Below are 22,279 nucleotides of genomic sequence, written 5' to 3' on the forward strand. Positions count from 1 at the left end.
TACTACACCACCATGCCTATGAGGAAAGACACGCATAAACCCAATCCCTGCATTGGAGTACCTCCTCCAGTGACACAGACCAGCGCCCACAGTTTAGGTTCTGAATGGTCCAAGTGGCTGGAGTCGTTGGCCGAATTCCTCACAACGATCGGTGAGTGGAGGGACAGCAGACGTCGACTACTACTGCTTCAGCTGGTGGGTCACGAAGGCCGATGTTTAATCAAAACATTTTTAGCAAAAGACACAGAGACATATAGGGGACTCAGAGAGATGCTGCTCGCTCTTTTTTACGCGAAGGAAGACGTGGATCATGCACGCATTGCTTTCAACGCAGCACGGCAGGAACCATTAGAACCCTTACCAAGCTTTATTACCCGGCTGCAACGTCTAGTGAAATGTTGCCACTTCGACACCTTCACAAATGAAGATGCAATCCGACTGCGGGTGATTGAAGGCTGTTCAAAACCCGACACCAAGCGCAATATCATTCAAGGGCAGTTCTCGCTAAAAGAGATCATCAGGAGAGCCGAAATTGGAGAGCGGGTCACAGCGAGGGAAGCGTCCGAAGAATTCCACCAGGACGCTGGAAACAAAAAGAGAAGTAAGGAGTCATTCCCCATGTCCGCGAGGAAAGCTCAGGAGTCATACAAAACCCGAGAGAGGGAGGGCGAAAGCCGACTAGCGGCAAGATACCATGAGAGACAAAGTGACAGGGAAGCAGGAAACAAAACGAGAAGAAAGGAGACATTCTCCATGTCCGCGAGGAAAGCTCAGGAGTCAAACAAAACCCGAGAGAGGGAGGGCGAAAGCGGACTAGAGGCAAGATACCATGAGAGACAAAGTGACAGGGAATCAGGAATCAAAAAGAGAAGAAAGGAGACATTCCCCATGTCCGCGAAGAAAGCCCAGGAGTCAAACAAAACCAGAGAGAGGGAGGGCGAAGGCGGACTAGAAGTAAGATACCATGAAAGATGAAGTGACAGGGAACCCCCTGAGTCACCAACACAAAGGACAATGGATAAGGGTGTACGAAGGACTGGGACAACCAGGAATCGTGACAACCGGTTTGACATAACGCCGAGAAGCCACTCAACACACTACTCTGGAGACATATCAAGCAGTGACACAGACCACACAGAGGAGGCCGAAGACAGTCTACTCAATGGTCATAACGAAAATTACAAACACCGGCGAGGGGACAAGTCACGTTATATTTGGAAACTAACATACTACTCCGGAGAACCATCAAGCAGAGACACAGACCACACAGACTACTCCGGAGAACCATCAAGCAGAGACACAGACCACACAGAGGAGACCGACGACAGTCGACTCAACGGTCATGAAGAAAGGACCAAACACCTGCGAGGGGACAAGCCACGTCATCCCCAGAAACCGATACACACATACACTCGAACAACTCAAGATGCATACGCTCAAGCCATTTGTGATCTGGAGAAAACAGAGAAGAGTCAAATACTCCAAGACCAAACCAAGGAAGTAAACACGTGGCCAGCAAACAACCCTCAAACAACTCAAGACGCATTTGCTCAAGCCATCTGTGATCAGGAGAAAACAGAAAAGAGTCGAACATCTCAAAACCAAACCAAGGAAGCAAATACGTGGCTAGCAAACAACCCCGTCATAGCAATAACACAAAAGACACTTCAAAAGATGCACCCAGCGTCGTCGACCGACTCAGAAAGCATGTCCGGACGATCACTTAAATCAACAGAATCCTGGTACCGACAACGGTCACGGTGTCCACCACTTGAAAATACAGTGGAAGCAAAGGCCACCTTCCCTGTCCAAAGCAACACACCTCAGGCCAACAACCTGCAATGTCCGAACTCCCCACAAGACAACATGCCATGTCAGCCCCAGGAACACCATGACGTGAAGAATATACCGTCACCATTGAAGGGGTAAGCTAGGCGTACGCAAAAAGGGCACAGAAGAAGCACAGATGCAGGTCACTGTACCCGCTGGGCGGAAAGGGACCACCCAGTCACCCTACCCAGAGGGGCCAAAACGTTGGGGAAGAGAGGTCATCATCATCAGTCAGAAGGAAAACGTGCACCTGTGTTGTCTGGTATGCCTGTCCAAGGAGGGACTGAAGAGATAATACAGGGACCCCAGTATTTTCCAAGTTAGAGATAATACATTATCACACACTATCACACATAGTGGTCAAACGAGGAACTACGCGGTGGAGGAAATCATTCTAAAGGAGGGCCACACTTCATTATGTATGTATGTTGATATATATGTATTTTTGTGTTATTTCAAAAGTGTAAATTTAGTAAGAAGGCAGCAGAGAGTTGATCAGACTCAAAGATAAGCATGAAATTAATAAGTGAAAGAATTGGAGCATTCCTGGTGTATACAGGGATGATGTTTCAAGTCATGGGTGTAACAGTATTGATGCTTTGTATTTTTCTTGTTTACACTTCTTAATCTACAGTTGGGTGATGACCTGGTTGTGGTTTTTCGGTAATATTAGCAGGTGTGCTGGTCATGATGGCTTTGTAAATAATGCTGCAGGTTTTGTAAATGGCGTGGATCAGCAAGGGAAGCTAACAAAGATCCATCAGGATGGGGGTGATATGAGCATATTTGTTTGGGCCAGGTAAGAGATGCGCTACTGCATGTAGGATGTCCTTAAGGGGTGCCAGTGTTAACTCTAGAAGGTCATCAAGCAAGGCGATACCACTATCTAGATACGAGACTAGGAAGATTTGAACTAAAAACTCTGGTGTCGCTTCTAATTAAACAATTTCACGTTCTTTAGGCAAGAGATATGGTATCAGGCAATCTTTGATTATTTTGGCAATGTATTCCTTAAGGAAGAGGTTGGTGTCCAGGGTGTATTCAAATTACTTTTCATTCAGTGAAAGTTGAAGTTAGAAGCCATCAAGGTTCAGGTCACTAAGCCAGGTATGTACTGTTCTTGATCATTGTTCTTAGCAATTAACAGGCATTCTGTCTAGACTGGATTGAGCTTCAAGCAGGAGCTGGACATCCAGGTGTGGATGATGTACATGCAGTGTTTGAGGCTTTAGATGGCTCACATAGAGGAGGCACTCAGTTATAATTATATATAATTGTCATATTGGTGAATCTGAATTCTGTTATCTGTTAGCAGAGCACAAATCAGCTCCTTGTAGAGTCTAAAAATGACTGTGGACAGTGTGAAACCCTAGGATACACAATAAGTGATATGAATCTTTTGGAACCTAGAGGTACCACTGTGAACAAACTAGTGTCACTGCTGGTTCGGTTGGTGGCTTTCTTGATGGTATAATACTTTGCTTTAGCTGATGTGATGAGCTGCTTGTGTGTTGCGCATAGGGACTTCAGTATCATGATGTAAGAAAAAAGTTACTTACCTGTAACAACAGTTATCCAGTATGGGTATCTTTCATAGATTCACATGCCTGAATCATTCCCCATCGTCGTAGGGGGAGTCCCACAGTACATAAATAACAAAGTAGTAAGTAGTAAATAGCACATTTCCATAGGCTATTATGGTAGCAACCATATACTCTATAGCCTATTAGTCTCCTTTTACAAAAAGGACCAAACTGAAAACCTCTACCAATCAGCAGCCAGCACCCTCTAGAACCTTCCCAAGAGAGGCTGAGTCCCTCAGATTTGCCAGCATGAGTGTAGTTAGGACTGTATCCTAGAGGTGCGTCTCCGGGGAAGATGGTGGGTTGCATGTGAATCTATGAAAGATACCTATCCCTTGATAACTCTAGTAACAGGTAAGTAATTTTTTTCTTATCCAGTATTGGGGTATCTTTCATAGATTTACATGCCTGAATCAGAATAGTAAGCACTTCCTTAGCTGTATATATATATATATATATTGTTCACCAAAAAAGAATTAATGTCCGCACTCGCCCAGTTACTTTGGTTGGGGTTTATTAAATCAGAGACTCACAGGTAGCCCCCTTCACCTATGCGTTTCGACCGCAGGTCTTGATCACAGTGTTGCCACTAGTCCATTCTCTATTTTTAGTTTATATACTTTACTTCCCGTCAGCATGTAATGAAGCATTCTGGGAGAAGTAGTTTTAAATAACAATTGGAAATAAAAACGTTTCTAATTCATTGCATTGAGATAGATTACAATTCTGCAAAGTATACAGATCACTGTTAAATCAATTTCAAATTAACAAAAAGAAATTAGACAGTCTTTCAAAGAGTTTATAAGAGTCGGTTTTAAGCGTGGAAGACTTCTATCTAACCTATTACCGGTTATACCGACACACAAAACATCATTAACCAAGTCATTTGAGTATGATGTCTGTAGTATTATTGTTCATATATAGGCTCGGTCGGTAACAGCCGAAAATCTGTATTTTCGGCCGTTACCGATCGGTAAAAGGGTAACCGGTATGTAGGGGGAATTATTTTACCGAATCGGTAAAATTACCAATTCGGTAATTTTACCGATTCGGTAAAATAAAAAATCAGTAAATTTACAGATTCTGTGCCACCCATATGTAGGTGGGACTCTTCAGAGTCCCTGGAGCCTTACCAAATCGGTATTTTACCATCAAATCCAATTTGATGGTAAAATACAGATTCCGGTGTGCATGCACATGTGTGCATGCACACCTATGCCATGTGACAGGCAGACCTGCCCTTAGGGCATGTATGCCTGCCACATGGCACCCGAGCCTGTTTTGGGGGTGCCAGAGGGTGTCAAAGTGACACCCCCTGCACCCTTGTGAAAATCGGTATTTACCGATTCGGTAAATACCGAATCGGTTATGCCCATTCATTCCTATGGGCTTCAAAGCCCATAGGAATGAATGGGCATTACCGATTCGGTATTTACCGAATTGGTAAATACCGAAATCTTCCGATTCGGTATTCCAGCACATCTGGAATACCTACATGTCGACACCATAGATTTACCGATTTTCAATTACCGAATCGGTAAAATTCGGTAATTTAAAATCGGTAAATCTATTTCACCTACATCTGGCCCCAAGTGCCATATTTAACTCCAATCACAGATTGTCCAATTCTTAAAGATTCATAATAGAGGGCAAAGTGCCCTTAATTTATGAGATAGTGATCTTTGCAAAGTCTATATATTCCATAGAATTAAGGCATTTCATTTAGGTTTCAGTCCCCATTTATAATGGAATTTAAAGGTGTACATACATCTCTTCGTCCATATTTAATCCTCTCGGTGTCTTTGTTTGAAAGCGTATGATTAGACGTGACTCCAGTCTTCTTAGTTGCAATTTTCGATTGCCCCCTCTTTCATTTGGAAGTACCGTTGCTATTCCGCTGTAACGTATATCCTTCCATGTTTTTCCAATATGCAGCGACATATGTTTTGTAATGGCATAGGACATGTCCCCATTTTGAATGGCTCTGATGTGCTCCAAGATCCTTTTATGTAACGGACAAGTAGTCATACCAATATAGTTTTTACCACAAGCACATGTAAGGATGTATACTACATACGTGGTCATACAGGGTATTGTTTCCTCTATATTGAAGGTCTTTCCTTGTGGATCTTTTAATGATTTCAAAGATACCCCTATTGTACAAGCCTTGCAATGTAGGCATTTGTTGAAGCCTTTTTGTCTAGAAGTGAGCCAGTCATTTTTCTTTTTCATCTTGAAATGACTATTCACTAATTTATCTTGTAATGAAGGTGGTTTTCTGAATGTTACAATCTTTATATTCAAATATATATATATTCCAAACGTAAAACCTCGAACACTTGGAAAGCCTCACGCCTCGTGTAAAGTCCTTTATTGGCAGTTGCAGATAAAACACTTCGCAGTTCAAGCGGTCGTTGTTGCCTCTATGCCATACGCATTTCTGGACCAACAGTCCCTTGTTCACTGGCTGAGTGAAGTGGAAAACAGGGAGGCAGGAAATTATGATTTCATTTGTAGCCAGGTGTAGTGGGTGTGTTCTTCAGGGCATTCTGATTAGTGCAGTCCCTTTTGATTAAACCCATAGTGGGAGCCTCCCCTCCTAATCCACAATTGCTTCTTTCACCACAGTGAGTTTGCCTGAAGAATGCCAGGTGATTGATCCGCCTTCTGTAATACCGCCAATCGTATTACGATGCTCACTCGGCACACAACTTCACAGAGGTGCCGTGGACTTGCTTAGTCAGCGAGGGGGCTTTCCGCGACCCAAGTCGGCTGCTATATACTCCAAAATTAAAAACTCCAACACTTGGAAAGCCTCATGCTTCGTGTAAACTTTTTTATTGGCAATTGCAGATCAAAAACTTTGCAGTTCAAGCGTCGTTGTTGCCTCTATGCCATACGAGTTTCTGGACCAACAGTCCCTTGTTCACTGACTGGGCGAAGTGGAAAACAGGGAGGCAGATAATGATGATTTCATTTGTAGCCAGGTGTAGTGGGTGTGTTCTTCAGGGCATTCTGATTAGTGCAGTCTCTTTTGATTAAACCCATAGTGGGAGCCTCCCCTCCTAATCCACAATTGCTTCTTTCACCACAGTGGGTTCGCCTGAAGCATGCCAGGTGATTGATCCGCCTTCTGTAATACCGCCAATCGTATTACGATGCTCACTCGGCACACTACTTCACAGAGGTGCTGTGGACTCGCTTAGTCAGCGAGGGGGCTTTCCGCGACCCAAGTCGGCCGCTATATGCTCCAAACTTAAAAACTCCAAAACCTGGAAAGCCTCACGCCTCGTGTAAACTCCTTTATTGGCAGTTGCAGATAAAACACTTCGCAGTTCAAACGTCGTTGTTGCCTCCATGCCATATGTGTTTCTGGACCAACAGTCCATTGTTCACTGGCTGGGCGAAGTGGAAAACAGGGAGGCAGGAAATTATGATTTCATTTGTAGCCAGGTGTAGTGGGCGTGTTCTTCAGCGCATTCTGGTTAATGCAGTCCCTTTTGATTAAACCCATAGTGGGGGCCTCCCCTCCTAATCCACAATTGCTTCTTTCACCACAGTGGGTTCGCCTGAAGCATGCCAGGTGATTGATCCGCCTTCTGTAATACCGCCAATCATATTAGGATGCTCACTCAGCACACAACTTCACACAGGTGCTGTGGACTCACTTCGTTAGCGAGGGGGCTTTTTGCGACCCGAGCCGGCCGCTATATATTCCAAACGTAAAAACTCCAACACTTGGAAAGCCTCACGCCTCGTGTAAACTCCTTTATTGGCAGTTGCAGATAAAACACTTCGCAGTTCAAGCGGTCGTTGTTGTCTCTATGCCATATGCGTTTCTGGACCAACAGTCCCTTGTTCACTGCCTGAGCGAAGTGGAAAACAGGGAGGCAGGAAATTATGATTTAATTTTAGTCAGGTGTAGTGGGTGTGTTCTTCAGGGCATTCTGATTAGTGCAGTCCCTTTTGATTAAACCCATAGTGGGAGCCTCCCCTCCTAATCCACAATTGCTTCTTTCACCACACTGGGTTCGCCTGAAGCATGCCAGGTGATTGATCCGCCTTCTGTAATACCGCCAATCGTATTACGATGCTCACTCAGCACACAACTTCACACAGGTGCTGTGGACTCACTTCGTTAGCGAGGGGGCTTTCCGCGACCCAAGTCGGCCGCTATATACTCCAATCTTAAAAACTCCAACACTTGGAAAGCCTCATGCCTCGTGTAAACTCCTTTATTGGCAATTGCAGATCAGAAACTTCGCAGTTCAAGCGTCGTTGTTGCCTCTATGCCATACGTGTTTCTGGACCAACCGTCCCTTGTTCATTGGCTGGGCGAAGTGGAAAACAAGGAGGCAGAAAATTATGATTTCATTTGTAGCCAGGTGTAGTGGGCGCTGTTGGATGATGCGAGGGACCAACTAGACTTGCCGCTATCAGCGGAGGAGCCGGGTACAGCTCCGGGAGAACTCAACATGGGGAAAGCTCCGGGACCGAATGGGTTCCCGAGCGAGTTCTTTAAGAAATTCCACCCGCAATTGGGACCACATTATAGGCGAGCCCTTGAGGCGGCGAGGGAGCAGGGGCTCCTGCCAGTAGATTGGAGACATGCCGAGATTGTGGTGTTCTGCAAGCCCGGCAGGCCACCGGACAGGCATGACTCATACCGTCCGATCTCTTTATTGAACTCCGAGGCCAAGATACTGGCCAAGGCCCTAGCGAACCGGCTCCTCTCATACATCACAGAGCTAGTACACCCAGATCAGGCGGGGTTTATGCCCCGTAGGGCAACACGCCACAACAGTAGGCAAGCACATGTGGCGGTGGCGGCGGCCGGTGGCGCCGGAGCCCAGGCTGCGCTGCTCTTGGCGGACGTGGATACAGCTTTTGACTCCCTCAGCTGGACCTACCTGTTCGCCATACTCTCGCGGCTCAACCTTGGACCGCGCTTCCTGTCGTATGTGAAGCTCCTATACACGAACCTGACGGCCTCGGTGAGGGTAGCTGGCGCCGCGTCAGTGGCCTTCCCCATTGGGAGGGGCACTCGGCAGGGGTGCCCCCTCTCGCCTTACCTCTTCGCGCTTGCCATGGAGCCGTTGGCGGCGTGGGTCAGAATGCACGCTAAAATATGTGGCATAGAGTGGGAGGCGGGGCCATCGGATAGAATCGCCCTCTATGCAGGCGACATCCTGTTCTTCCTCACGGATGTGAACAGGTCGGGGCCTAGAGTCCTAGAAGTTATGAGAATCTTCGGGAAGTGTCAGGACTGTTTTTAAACCAGCGGAAATCCACTATCTGGACGCTGGGAGATCGACTACAGTTGGGCCAATAGGCGTCGCCCCTGCAGATAGCTTTTGGAGGCCTTAAATATCTAGGGGTGTTTCTGACGGCTTCGCCCGCTGTTTCCTGGGAATGGAACATGGTGCTGGTGTGGGACCGGGTACAGTCCAAAATGAAGACCTGGGCCCGTATGCCCCTCAATCTGTATGGCAGGTCGGCAATCTTTAAAATGGTTGCCCTCCCGAGACTCTTATACCAGTTACAGAATCACCCATTCCTGATTTTGCCGCATTGGTTCCGGCAAGTGAACTTGGCTTTGGGCCAGTTCTTGTGAGCAGGGGGTCTGTTCGCGTGGCTCTTCGTACCTGCTTTTTGTCTACCTACTGTGGGGGATTGGCCACGTCGGATATTCTATCATATTATCAGGCTTCTCACCTCCTCGTCCTCAATGAATGGTGGTACGGGGACAGAGGCGACCCGGCCTACGCCCTGGAGCGTTACTTGATGGAGCCGCACACAATCCACACTCTACTGTACTCGGCGCGGCTGAAGAGAGGATTGCCCAATGCCACGCAAGTGGTCTTTCGGGTCTGGCGTCAGGCTCTCTACAGAATGGGGTGGTGGGGCAAACTTACTGAGGAAACTCCGCTATGGGGCAATGGCCGTCTCCCAGCGTTGGCATCCTTGCAAGGCTTCAGGGGGTGGGATTCCATTGGAATCTCGAACCTGGGCCATGTTATGCAGGGCACATCTCTTAAATCGTTTCAGGACCTCAGTCGTGAATATGACATGCCTAGGACACAGTTTTTCAGATATTTGAAGTTTCGCCATGCTATCATGCCCGCTTTGGAGGGCCTCGACTCTCTGCCCGAATTCAGCCCTATAGAAGCTAAAGTGTTCATGGGGGAACTGGAGGAAAGAGAAGATCTCCTGTATTTATCAGACCCTTGTGGTACACTGTTCATCGTCCCTATAACATCTGCGGGAGGTCTGGGCAGGGGACGTGGGTGATTTGGAAGAAGAGGATTGGCGGGAGGCGCTTGAGGCCCCCAGGGGAGTGGCTATGGCTGTGCGCCTGCACTTTATTCAATTTAAATATTTACACAGGGCCTATTACACCAGGGAGCGACTGTGGAAAGCAGGATTGATTGCGTCCCCCGATTGCCCGAGGTGCGGACGAGCGGTTGGCACCTTCTTGCACACGATGTGGAGCTGTGATGGGTTGGCGCAGTGGTGAAGCAATGTATGGGACTGCCTGTCGGAGGTGCTGGGCTGGGAGCTCCCGCGCACCCCCAAACTAGGGCTCCTTCATGTCCTTGAGGGAGTGGGGGGCAATATCTACAAGAGACATCCGCTGTTGCTGGGCCTCCCTCTTGCGAAACGGGACATAGCACAAGCCTGGAAAGACCCTCGAGCGCCTAGATTGACAGTATGGAAACAGGGCCTTGACTTTTGTATGGGATTGGAAAGCCATGTCTATGAGGCCAGAGGGTGCCCTAAGAAACATTACAAAATATGGAAAAGGTGGCCAGACTACCGGGGGGATATGGCTGGAGCCGCCGCCACTGTCTAGAGATGATGAAGGGTCGGTGAGATGTGGCCAGGGGGTGATATAGTACACAATGCATTTGTTTTCTTTTCATTGCTGTTTTGCAAGGGGACATGGCAACACTGGGCAGGGCGGGGGGTTGGGGACGGGATGGGAGTTGTGGGGGGGGGTGTCTGGGAGGTGGGCTGTTAAGAGCCGGGGCATATAACTGTATAATTTACGTATCGTAATTGTTGTTGGAATGATCTGCTTGCAGTGCCTTCCGGGCTCGGAGGGCTGCGTTGATATTGTGATCTTTCAATAAAAAGAGTTTTGAGAAAAAAAAACTTGGCTATTCAAGCAGGCATACTGTTAACATCTCAGTCTACTCAAGCTGGTTCACCTTCATCTCACCCTAACTACCTTAGAACAGCGCCAAGAAACCAATCTGGTGTACGTGTGCTTAACAAATAATGTTTAACATAACATAACAGAGTGCCGCCATTCTGGTCACAATGTTGCATTTTGGGTCTTTTTTTATAGCCTGCACCTGGTTACCACCTGCTTTCAAATCCATGGTAAATACCGACTCTTAAATACCGAATTTCATGAAATTCGGTATTTTAGAAGTTTGCTACATCTCAAAACTCATTTTTTTCCATTTCTTATTTACCGATTCGGTAAATAAGAATTCGGGAAATACCGAATCGGTAAATACCGATTCGGAATATTCCGATTCGGTAAATTCTGAATCGGTAAATTACGATTCGGTAAATTACCGACTCGTATTTACCGAATCGGTCTTTTTTGGGCCCCTACATCTCAATATCCAAATACCGGTCGGTAACGGACGAAATTCTGTATTTTCGGCCGTTACCGACCGGTATTTGGCTACCTACATCTGGCCCAAAGTTTTTAAGAAAGCTGCAATGCTTCTGCTCTCATATGTGGAAGAGCTAGTATCTATTGTATGATATGTTTTGTAATTTTTGTACATATTTATTGTAATGTTGCTATTATGGCACTTGTTGTTGAACTAAAGCTTATTGAAATGAAATTATAAAGAGTTAACCTTGTACAGTTGAATTAGTGTACTGAAATACCGATTAACCACTTCCCTTACTGGATGGCCAGTGTTGGAACTGACTTTAATGAGATAATGTGTCCTGAGCTAAACCAACATCATGGAAGTCAGGTAGAAGAAGAGCTGTTGCACCCCACACGCTTTTTTTGCTTCTTCCTTAGGATGTGCTCTACTTGGTGACCATGGCACCAGCTAAGGCATGAGCATAGGTCCTTTCTTTTGTATGAATTATCACTATAAAAGACACATAAACTGGAAAACACAGGCCACAGTGTAGAGATTTTTTTTATCATAGGTCAGTCTTCTTCCCAGCTTTCAATATAGTAGTCATAAACAGGCTGTTTAGGGCAAACCCAGAGGCAGCAGGACCATGTTCAAACCTGTATACCACACTAGGCAATAGTGAAGAGTATTATCACATAAAACAGTCTTCATCCTTAACCAAATGGTACAGTTAGGGGCCTTATTATAAGTTTGGCAGCCCGCCACACCGGATGTTCGATCGCTCTTTAACAAGTGGGGCGGGCAGACACTATGGAACTGCTGCTCCCGCCCGGGATCCATGATCCATGGCGGTCTTACAGCAGTCTGAGGCCCCCTATATGCCGTCGGTGCCGCTTCGGCACCACCAAGCATTTGAAGAGTTTCCTCACCACCACAGTTTTCATGGAGATGAGTCTGCCATAAAAAGTGTGACATTGAGGAAACAAAGGGGACCCTACAGGGCCCTCTATTGCCTCTGCATCAGGGGATACATGCAGGGAGCATGTGGTAAGCACCCCTGTATACATGCACCCCCAGTTCCGACAGGGCATGGACTTGATAGTCCATGCCCTGAGTTCATCCCTGCAGGAACGTGCAATACCCTTCCTATTGTGGCTCCTTGCTAAGGCTCACGTATGAGCCTTAGCACTGCACTGCCACGGGCCAGCCGCTGGAGGACCGCTCAACCTGCATTCCAGTCAGAATCCGGCAGGAGATCTCAATTTGGCTTCGGCGGTGTGGCAGCAGAGCGCTGGCATATTGGCCCGCTGCCACATTAACCAGAGTCATTACAGGTCTTAGTATTACCACATATGCCATTTAAGACAAAGGGAGATTGAGTAGTCCATAATCCCAGGATGCTTTAATCAAGGATTAGAAATCATCTCTCCACTATCCAAGACCAGCAATTTAGACATTAAATCAAATCTCCTTCCTGGTGATATGTGGTCAGTCCTACTTCAGATATCGTCATCCTTATACACACACAAGGAACTAAACAACCTAGTTGCCACATAGTTTATACTTTATTTTAATTAAATTAAAATTGTATTCCAACTTACTTTGTCCTTAAGTAAACCATTTGGTCCAATAACTTTCTCAAATAAATGCTGTCCAACATGTGCATCAACAGCAGAAAGTGGATCATCCAGCAGGTAGACATCAGACTCTCTATACACAGCTCGCGCAACACTTATTCTCTGCTTTTGTCCTCCAGATAGATTCACACCCTGAGAAAGACAACATTGGATACATAATTTAGAAGAACACACTTTAGTCTATTTTGGAATGGTGGGATACTATCTAAAGCAACCGTTCATCACATGCAGATGTGTAAGTACCTTTGGCATCAATGACCCGGGTAGTCCAAAGAGAACACATGGGAAAGGACAAATTAAATCTGAAGAAGAAGAATGTAATTTCTAAGGAAATGTTCATGTGACTGTAACAAAGTGCAGGAGAGGTATTACCAGGTTCCAAGAGATTTTACTGCATTTTTCTGCCATGCCTCCAACAACATGCATTCATAGCTGAGCCGTATTTGAGCCACACATTGCTTTGACCTCTGCACGTAAGATTTCTTTGCTGCTGCCCTGAGAAGTTTGTCAAAATGCTAACCTTTTCTAGTAGAGGTAGCACAAATCTGATGTAATCTGATGAGCACTTGTAATGACTTATTTGTGAAGTGGCAAGAGGCTTATGTATGGGTGTTAGTAGAAAAGGTTGTGAATCAGGCAGGCTGAGCCTGGAATTGGTCTTAGATAATATTCACATAGTGGGGCCTATTCAGAAACTGCCTTCTATAATATGTTTAGTACTTGTACAATTGTACTACTAAAGTACCACAAAATGCTATTCACACACCTACAACCGTAAATCTCCACCTCTCCTATCTTTTATATGGAGAGATCCTTATACATGTTAGTTTACAACGTAGGGTCAGATTCTGATGCGGATTGGAAAGCATTCCCACCCAGGGCCTGATTCTGATGCGGTTAGGAAGTCCTCCTAATGGCATTTGCTCCTTCCAAATAGGATCGGGAGCGAGCCAGTGCCCAATTATGATGCGGTTAGGAACATGTGCTCCCATTGAAGTGAATGGGAGTCCAACCAAATCGTATCTGGAAGCATCCGGATGCATCATACTTGGTCGGTCGGACTCTCCCGATCCGAGTGGGTCGGAAACCATTTCCAACCCGATTTGGTCGGGAAGCATTTCCAGCCCGCATCAGAATCAGCCCCCAAGTAGTAAATGTAGGAGGGACTAGGAGTGGCTGGATAAAGGGACATGCTCACTATTAAATGGGGATGTTTAGGTAGGAGTAAGGAGAGGTTTAGGGAAGGTTAGGGAGGGGCTTAGAAGGGACATGCACCCACCCACAAAAGAGTCAGCCCACTGGTATTTATGAACTGCAGTTCTAAAGTTACCACAGCCAAAAAGGAACTCAAAACAGTAGAAAAGTACTCCAGCTCAGAGTAAGTCCAGCACCACACATGGCCAACCGCTTGTCCTGCAGCATCCTCCCATAGAAAATAATGGACGTAGTGACTTCAAAAGAAATCCTACAGGAAATACTGTTAAAATAAATTCAGTGATTTAAAATAGCAAGAAATACATTAATATAGTTTAATGTAACAGAAATATAAATATATGTGTGTGTGTGTGTGTGTGTGTGTGTGTAAAAATACATGTTTATTATTTAATTGTAAATATTTCAACAACCATTTTTGAATTTATAAATTAATGTAACATAAATGTTTATTAGAATATAATTAAATAATTCTGAATAATTCTACAGGTGGCTTTTAATAAATATAAACACATAATAAAATGCTGGAATTTTTTACTTTAGGTGGAAATTTATTTTTTAAGTTGAAGGTCTAAAAATATTTTCGATTTAATATTTCCGTTAATATATTGAAATAATTAAAGATGTAATTCAAAATTACGGTACTAGTGACTTTTTATTTTGCTCTACATTTAAAATAAATATATTAAATTATCTAACAGTAATATTTAACATAAAAATAATTTTACTACTTTTTTGTCTTACATTTTTTACTTTTCTGTATAGACTACAAATATGGAGACTCAACAGACAGGGTGGAGATTTAACTATAGTATGGTATACAGTACGGGACTGCAGCACCTTAGGCAGTTAGTAGCAGCCCCGGAGTCAGAATTTCATTTTTAGGTTTCGCCTGGCCGTAGCACTGCGCAGAAGTGCTTGCGCAGGCGAAATCTTTTGATGTACAGTGTGGGGCTTTGTCCCGCCTCACTCTTCCATTGGCTAGCTCCATAAATGGAGGCTAGCCATTGGAAGAGATTGGTTGTCAATCACTCTTTCCTCGTCACGACGCGATTCGGGGGCAATTCTGGGTCTTTTTTTAAGTCCCGCCCTCTCCTCTTCCCATTGGCTGGAATTTTACCTTCTAGCCAATGGGAAGGGGAGAGCACGAAAAACACGCCCGAGCTCTCCTCCGTCGCGCTCTCGTCTCGTTTTACAATTCGATCCCTTTCGCGATCGTTTGAAGTGCTGCTTGTTCTAAAATCCTATGCATGTTAAAGACCCCAGGGAAGATGCTACCCCTATATGCATATCACAAAGCCTTGCAAACAATGTCGAGTCTGAAAACTTTACATATTCCTGATGTTATTTAGTAGAAAACTCACTCAGACTTAAACACGATACACACACTTCCCAGCACGCAAAGCAACATCTTGTTTGTACACTGGCTGCTTCCATGCAGACACTTTCCCAAAGAGATGAAAGAAAAGAGTTGTGCTGATTAACAGATAACAGCATCGGGGCAATGCGCAAACAGGAACTTTCTCGAGGCAATGTTCTGTCTGAATTGCGCACAGCCACGGAGGCGACATGAGGGCGCAGCCTGTGATGTAAGTGGAGCTGTTTACACAACAACTCTATTACTTACTCGGTGGTTGCACCGAGGGTCCCGTGGAGCGCTCATTTCGTTCTCAGGGTGAGTGACCATATTTACAGAATAGACAGGACCACGGCTACAATAAATTGGACTTAAATGGCGGCTAAGTGTTATTTGTTATGCATTGTAACACATTATATAATATTAAGGTTTGCGTAAGGGCGCCCTTCTGTTAATGTTTCAATCGGTGGGAGTGGAGAGTGTTTACACGTTTTCTACACATACTGTTTTTTAAAAAAAAGTTATTTTGACTCTAAATATCTCTAGTCTGGTGTGTGCGGTGTAATGGTGTGTTTTACCAGCCGTCTCTCAGTGCTAGAATATATTGTGTTTTCTCATAGAGATATCATGTCGCTGTTTCCTTACCTCTTACCACACGAAGAGTTGGAGACTTTTTGCATAGCCTGGGCACTTGGTACACAAGAGACACCAGAGCCGCCCTCACTGTTGGAAAGACCATCTTGGTTATAGCTGAAATAATCTTTGGCCTGTAGGCTCAGTTGGACTTTGCGCAACACTAGATACACAAATGTTGGAACTTCAAAGACTGTTGTTAGTAGGTGTAATCTTAATTATCATACCAGTGCCTCAGGATTTGAGAGGCAATGATATTACTGGCGTTTGTGCTGCTCCAATTTGCACTTTGTCTCTACTGCTCGTGTTTTCGGATTGTTAAAAGATGGTGTTTGTGTTCATGATTGCGACGTAGGAGGGGAACGGAAAATCTGTTTCCTGACCACCTTCCCCGTCTGGGTCTATTTTGGGGCGTTTGGCCTCCTTTTAAGTAACATTGGCCTCTGGGGGTTGTTTAATGGAAATTTTGGACAATGGCAGACCCGGGCCTGCTCCGGGCTGGGGGAGAGATAAGGGTGGGCTGATGTGCAAAGTGCTGGCTGTGCAAACAAAGGGGCCCAGCTGCAGAGACACCCCCGCCCCCACCCCTGCGGAGAGGCATGCTTCACACCCCACCAGCCCCTGCCCCAACAGCCTTGGCGAGTCCCCCTTACTGGGCTCCCCTCCTAAATTAATCTCCCCTCCCAAAATATTAGGGCTTCGGAGCTCGAGCACGATTTCCCTCGGTTAGGACAGAACTGATAGCTATGGAGTTATTTGAATCGGCGGCACTGTGTGCCAGCCAGGCATTTCCATAACCCCCACCCCCCCCCGAGGTCACCCTCAAGATGTCAAAGGCATTTAGGAACGGGTTGCTGCTGCACGTGGAGCCTTTGGGCGCTGCAGCGGGCATGTCAGACCGTGCAGGAACCGATGAGAAAGGAACCTGCACGCTGAAAGCACCCAAAGCAAGGAAGCCGAGAACTAAACACACGCACCTACAGGAGACTGGCGCAGGGGGGAAGCAAGAAGATACAGAATGGGACACTTCTCCATTAAACAGGAATGCCACAGATCCTCTATCGTACCCTGCAGACCTCACTTTGGTGGACAACGCTCTGGCAGATTGCATCTCTTTGGACGTGCCTACGGCGTCCTCTGTTCCATTCTCTCCGAGCAGAGACAACCGCCAGGATCACGAAGACCCTGACCCTTTGATGTCCTCTCCCGAGAACCAGGTTGCCATCAGCAGCCCCACGTCTACCACGACAGTAGTACAATTTGTAAGCAATTTGTGTTATACATTTAACATTGGTGGCTGGGAGTTAGCTTGAATGGGAGTTTGTGAATGTTTCATGTGAAAGAGCTCAGCGCAGTCACTCATAGTGCATGTAGGCCAGAGTGGGCGGGCACTGTACTTCAGTTGCTTCCGGTGGGATCCGCAGGATGCTCGAAACCAACCCAGTCTCTCTAGGTTACCTCTCCTTAAGGTCCCTCAAAGAAATGCTTCTGTTTTGGAGTGAGCACTCCACACAGTGCCCCTCCCTCCACAGTGACATGACATCCTTGCGCAAAAAAAGGGTTGGCAGGTAGTGAATTTCTCTCAGCAACTGTCTGTGTTGGTTTTTTCCTTTTAGCAGCCCCTTAGGTTTGTTGTTTGTTTTTATTTTTGTACGCAGCCATAACTGGTAATGGACCACCATATTACGTATTTTCTTGCAGAGAAATTAACCGCCTTATTTAGAGTAAGTTAGTAGATGGAAATCTAAATATTTGTGAACGAAGTGCAAAATACTCCCGGGGAGATTCCACCAACATAAATGACCTTCTATCTTCCCAGAGGCTGTGTAAACTGTTGCTTTCAAGCGTGGTTCGCTTCACACACATACACTTCACTTACATTGGTTGTACTATGCCATTAGTGGGCTTGATTTCAACAGGGCATTACCTGACTTACCCTTGTTAGGCGAGTTCTGCGAACACCTAATTCTAAATCACAAGCCCCTAGTCTTGGGGGTGGGATGGAGGAGGGAAGAGAGCTCACACCCCGACTGAGTATTGTAATTGCCTTCATATAGAGTAGTAATTTTAGAGTGTTGTTCATAAAAGGAAATCCACGTGCTTAGGACCTCGGGGCTCACTTGCCTGCCACAAGCATCGAGTATTGTGACAGGCAGTATGCAAACTTGTCTGTGGGCGTGTCAATTATGCCTTGCTCAGAGTTCTGTTTCCAGTGGCCTAGATCAGAAGCGGTTGGCTCTTAATGGGATTGTTTATTAAAGCCTGGCCCACAGCAATATGGACGTCGAGAGTCCCCGCAGTTCAGCAGCTGTAGTTGTGTTGAGGGTCAGGTAATGTCGGGGGCTCACCACTGAGCGAATTAACACAGCGTTTAAGGTGAAAGTGGATGTTGGGTGAGTGCTAGATAAGTAGGTTGAGAGGTACTCTACCTCAGAAGGTGCTTTTAATTCAGTATTGTAAACACGGAAGCATGGCTTGTTTCACTTTATAACCATTGTATTATTGCTTCATTTTGTATTTTGCCACACTTTTTCTACAGTAGTGTGCAGTACAGAAAGCACTTTATGATCGTGCACAGTTCTGCCTAGCGCAGTCTGAGAGTAGGGGCTCCACATTGTGTGATTCCCGTCAATTAATAGTGGTGCCATCAGCAGTTTTATTGCCTATTGAAGGGAGAATCCAGAGAGCGCTTAGAAACCAGCTGCGCTCGGAGTTTGTGAGCTATGTACTGCTGTTAAACGTTGCTTAGTATGAAATTAACGTGAAAAGGTTTGCGCATAACGGTGATGCACCTGAAACAATCGTGTGCGTTTTTCTCCCCCCACCACCCCCCACCACCCCCACCACCCCCCACCACCCCTCCTCCACCATTATTCGGTACGTTAAATCGCGGGATATTTTTCCCTGAAGCCTTTTGCTGATGACAATTACCTCCTCTGAGGGACAGCTGGCAAAGAGCTGCCAATTTGTCAGTCATTTAAATAAAGTGGGTGATTGAGTAAACTCATGCTCCTGATTTACGTGTGATCTGCACTTACACCTTTGTATTCAGGTAAGGCCAACTCGGCCTGTCATCCTTCCGATGTCATTATGCCGTAGTTACTCCAGCTGTCTGGTACGCTTATACGGGAGAACCTGTTGCGTTAAGGGGACAAGTTATCAGTGACCTTTAGTTAATATAATAGGAAATACTTTATTTAAGTAGCATTGGGCTTCAGGGGTTCACTGATTGGCTCTGTGTGTGTGTGGCTCTGTGTGTGTGGCTCTGTGTGTTTGTGGGGGGGGCTTTCTTTGTGTGTGGGGGGGGCTCTGTGTGTGTGGGGGGGCTCTGTGTGTGTGTGGGGGGGCTCTGTGTGTGGGGGGGGGGCTCTGTGTGTGTGTGGGGCCCTCTGTGTGTGTGTGGGGGAGCCTTCTGTGTGTGTGGGGGTAGCTCTGTGTGTGTGTGTGTGGGGGGGGCTCTGTGTGTGTGGGGGGGGCTCTCTGTGTGTCTGTGTGTGGGGGGGCTCTGTGTGTGTGTGGGGGGGGCTCTGTGTGTGTGTGTGGGGGGGGCTCTGTGTGTGTGTGTGTGTGGGGGTGCAAATCCAATAGGTCTCGCACAGCCGACCCGAGGCTCGTGACGGAACGGTTCCATCACGAGCATGGGAGGGGTTAAAGAGATTTCAAAAAGGATAATTCATTTCCAATAATCAACTATTTGTAAACTACACACAAAAAAACAGCGAACCAAGTGACTCAATAAAAACAAATACTTATACCTTTTCCCCTATTTCTGTGTCCTCACCAGCAGGTAAAATTTTCAAATCTGGGAGCAGAGCACAGGCGTCCACAATAGTATTGTACCAATCATCCACAAATGTCCTTCCAAATAGAACATTATCACGAAAAGATGCATTCTGAATCCATGTTTGTTGGGGAACATAGGCTACAGAACCCTACAGCAAAAAACAAAAGGTATAGTACTGTTTTTGCCAATAAACAGAGAGAGCAATATTGTCTAACATCAATCACAGCACTTGACAATGAGATTCCACCCAATCCTAATAAAAAAAAATGGATTCTTATGTCATCAAATAATTTGTTTTCATTCACAGAATCTCTCTCAATGTATGTGAAATGTGGTACAGAGTACCACAAAAGTAAAGTACTCCTTTAGTGCATAAAGAGAGAGGGCGATATTGTCTAACATCAGTTAGACTTGACGATTCAATTGGATTCCACCCAAAATCTATGAAAACAAACCTGGATTTTTAAGTCATCAAATAATTTGTTTTCCTTCACAGAATCACGCTCGATGCCTGTGCAATGTGATACAGAGTACGGCAAAGGTTTGAAGTTTGAATGCCAGGAGATGGAAATTAACTCTCTCCAATGTCTGTAAGATTGTTAATGTCCAAAAGATTAACCAAGTTGGAAATCAATGTCTTGAGTCATGAAGGAAAGTCTGAATCCGACTGTGATGTTCTCATCGATTTGGGTCATCATGCTTGTATTGGATTGAGTGTCGTATTAAATCAGTTGGCAGTGTAGGATGTATTCTCTGTAGCTCTCAGAGAGTGACCTGCTTCCACCATCACAATGGCCTCCAGTGTATAATGCTCTCACACATAACACCTATGTGTGTGCAGGAGGCAGCATTCAACCTGCTTGGAAATGGAGCGTGCGGTTGCTTTAATGCACAAAGAGCAGCTGACTGCCTGACTGAGCAGTTGCACTCTGTGCTTCTCAGCTGGGGATTATGGTGCGGACTGCTGGCGTAATTACAGAAGCAGAATAAAATACCTTTACCCAGGAAACCTTAGTGAATTGAAGTCTTCTCTCATATCACTCTTTTTATCAGGGTTTATTGAGTCGCAACATAAAGGAAGATGGGCACTTCCCCCTACAGGTTTTTAGGTGTACAGTGGTAAACATTTGGTGTCCTGGGGACCGGAAGGACTGATAGGAACCATGAAATCAGTATTTCTAACAAAACTGCAGTGATCAATTTCAAATTTTGAAAAGCAAGTTTATTAGGAATTAGTGTCCATGAACAGCAAATACAATTATAAATACAAATAATTATTCCTTTCAAAGCATTGACAACAATTATTGCGGCATCATCATGGAATCAAAACACACTTTCCTGGTTTTACAACAACAGTGTTCCAGTTTGTCTAAGTACACTACACAGTTGCAATAGAATCCTACTGGGAATGGCACATGACCTTCACACGATTTGCATGGAAATCTGTACCTGGGGCAGCTTTCTATGTATATTCCTGGGAATGTTTGTGAATTATATTAAATGGTAATCCTACAATTCCACTATGTGTGAATCGGAAAGTGGATATTTACTAGTTTCACTGTGACTCGAGACCCATGTGTTACATTATCTTCTAATTAACTGTGTGTAATTTAAGCTGGTGTTGTTGAAATCCTAAATCAAATGTTGGAACTTGTGTTTGCTCTCGGGGTATATTCTCTTCTAACACACACAAATTATACAACTTCAATAGCGTTTGCCATTCTTGCAGTGCTCAAACAAACTGACATCACATCGAGTAATCAGATCTGTTTCGAAAGCACTCCTCTGGTGGCAAAGGTCTTTTTCAAATTCATGGTTGTGCTTTTAAAACCAACTTCGAATTCTATATATTTAAAGTCTTTAATGTTGTTTTCTTTATCCTAATTCCACAATCTGTATTACATAATTCCCATCTGAATCTCAAAGGTGTTAAATGTAAGGTTCTGTAGGACCAGGCACCTTGGTGTGGGTCTCTCTCCCATTTCTGCTGTTGCCTCATGGTATTAGATGCTTTGGGCACTGTGCCACTGCTGTCCAGTGCCACAGTGCAAGTGCTCCCTATTGTAAATTGAAGTATGGATTAGTGACTCCATGATTGGCTGATTTGGTTTACTTTTCAGACCCTAGTACAGTGCACTAAGTGTGCCCAGGGCATGTAAATCCAAATGCTGCTGGTAGGCTTGCAGCACTGGTTGTGCCACCCACAGAACCAGCCATTGCAGAGCCTATGTGTGTTCTGGTACTGCCATGTTGACTCAGCAAGTGCACCCACTTCCCAGTCCATAAGCCTTTCCTTTACTGCATATCAGACACCACTACGGTAGGCCCAAGGGCAGGGTGCATTGTAAGTATAAGGTAGGACAAGCCCTGATGTGTGTGGCATGTCCTAATAGTGAATTACAGCCATTTTAGTTTTTCACTATTGCAAGGCTACCTCTTCCCCATTCGCCAGAATGGGCAGTTTGATTATTATAACCTATAAACTGACTCAGGGAACTAGGTAGTAATTTGAGTTTAGTATGCATGAACTCAGAATGATAAAATACATCTTTTAGTGAAGTTGGTTTTAACATTCTGTGTTTGAAAGTACCACTTTTAGAAAGTAGGTATTGTCTTGTCTAACCATC

At 45.3% G+C, this 22,279-nt stretch overlaps 1 protein-coding gene across 1 annotated transcript in view; it reads right to left on the minus strand.

Moving 5' to 3' along the window:
• Positions 1–22,279, minus strand: part of LOC147688567 (multidrug resistance-associated protein 1-like) — a 900,980-nt gene that overhangs the window by 342,319 nt on the left and 536,382 nt on the right. The window contains exons 17-18 of the mRNA XM_086941435.1: positions 19,624–19,800; positions 12,631–12,798 (exon numbers count right to left, since the gene is read on the minus strand). Coding sequence (XP_086797561.1) covers positions 12,631–12,798; positions 19,624–19,800 — 345 coding nt within the window. The remainder of the gene's footprint in view (positions 1–12,630; positions 12,799–19,623; positions 19,801–22,279) is intronic.

Source organism: Lissotriton vulgaris, chromosome 10 (genome assembly GCF_964263255.1).
Source record: "Lissotriton vulgaris chromosome 10, aLisVul1.2, whole genome shotgun sequence".
NCBI lineage: Eukaryota > Metazoa > Chordata > Amphibia > Caudata > Salamandridae > Lissotriton > Lissotriton vulgaris.